General features: G+C 39.8%; 1 protein-coding gene across 3 annotated transcripts in view; it reads right to left on the minus strand.

Moving 5' to 3' along the window:
* LOC103896825 (dipeptidase 2) overlaps positions 1-1,569 on the minus strand; it is a 22,715-nt gene that overhangs the window by 10,722 nt on the left and 10,424 nt on the right. For all 3 annotated transcript variants that reach the window (XM_019471383.1, XM_009276735.2, XM_009276736.2), the window contains 2 exons: positions 1,027-1,174; positions 151-277 (listed from right to left, as the gene is read on the minus strand). In XM_019471383.1, the coding sequence (XP_019326928.1) occupies positions 151-277; positions 1,027-1,163 (264 nt within the window). In that variant the 5' untranslated portion in view covers positions 1,164-1,174. The remainder of the gene's footprint in view (positions 1-150; positions 278-1,026; positions 1,175-1,569) is intronic.

Genomic DNA, 1,569 nt, shown 5'->3' on the forward strand with positions numbered 1-1,569 from the left:
GAGGTTAAACCACGACAGTGGCTTTTCATTTTCACTGTTTTTTCTTTTTCAACAGAAAGAGCCAAAACCAAGGCCAGGAGTACTTTTGTGATTGGGAAGGAGGCAAATGTAAAAATATGTTCTCAGACTCACAACCATGGTAGTACATACCTGAGCTCCCACATAACCAGCCTCAAGTTTCGCAAGGTTTGTGTGGGTCTTGTTGAGTTCTCTTAAATTGACTCTACTAAGTCTATTTTGGTAAAATATTCTCAGCCGCAGTACAAAGTCATTGTGGCTAGAATGGAAAATGAATAGGGCTTGTGATAGAAATAAGTTGTTCCCCTTCTAACCCAAACATAATTTCTTCCACTGTTCATAGTCCCTTAGACCATTAATTGCCAATAATCCCTGCAGTAACATATGCTTAAAAGTCTCCCTTCTTTTGCAAACAAGCTTTATTTCTTAATTGGGACAGAAAAAAACTTTTTTTGCTTCTCCCATTTTTATAGCGGTGGTGTTTCTGTATCTGTTTTTCTCCCTATTGTTTCTGAAGGAATGGAAGAACTGAAATCAGCCACCACGCTCCTTAGAAGCAAGTACTTGTGGTAGAATAGTCAGTGCTGCCTGTGCTAGAATAATCAATGTTTGTGTTCCGAGGTCAAAAGACACTCACCACAGAGAGCATTCCTTCAAGTTGTAAGGGTACCCTTTCAAGGTATGATGCCTGCTTTCTAGCTCTGCACAGAAGTCATTGCTAATAAAAGATGCCGTTAAATTACGAGAAGGAGACAAGGATATTATGTAGAGGGAAACAATAATTAAGTGGCAAAACCTGACCCGAAAATCACAAATGCATTTAGAATAACTTGATCCTATAGTAAGTACCCTCTGAACCGAAATTCCTTCTGGATAAATCACTGCAACAGTAACTAACTGCTATGTGCTAGTAACAGCCTATGTCTCTACTGATCCAAACACACTTTAGCATTTCCTCCTCACTGTCAAGATTCACAAAGAGGGTTTAGTTGAATGTATTTTACATACCCATCGATTAAACGTGCATCTTGCATCAGCTCGATAGCTCTCTCTCTCATTGATTTCTCATAGCTGAATGGCACAGTATCAGAGAAGAACATCAACAGCCACAGCAACAACTTTGTTGTATTTATCTTCATTTCCATTTCCCAGTTTGCTAAAGCAAAGAGATACCACAATTATTCGCTGATAACAATGAAACAGCAACATTTCCAGTCTGCAGAGGTTGTAGGCTTAATAGTAAAGGCAGAGCCGAAATGCCTCTCCTGGTAAGGCTAGGGTGAATTCTGCAGGAGGAAAGAAAGAAATAGAATAATAAACAGAAGGGAAGGTAGCGGCAGAAACTGTAAAACAGCTACCTTCTCCCAAAGATTTTAAGGTCTCTGGCTATTGTGTTTTTGCACTGTCCTGGTTTCGGCAGGGGTAGAGTTAATTTCCTTCCTAGTAGCTGGTACAGGGCTGTGTTTTGGATTTAGGGTGAGAACAATGTTGATAACACACCGATGGTTTAGTTGTTGCTAGGTAGTGTTTACACTAGTCAAGGACTTTTCA

This window comes from Aptenodytes forsteri, unplaced genomic scaffold (assembly GCF_000699145.1).
Source record: "Aptenodytes forsteri isolate BGI_AS27 unplaced genomic scaffold, ASM69914v1 Scaffold33, whole genome shotgun sequence".
NCBI lineage: Eukaryota > Metazoa > Chordata > Aves > Sphenisciformes > Spheniscidae > Aptenodytes > Aptenodytes forsteri.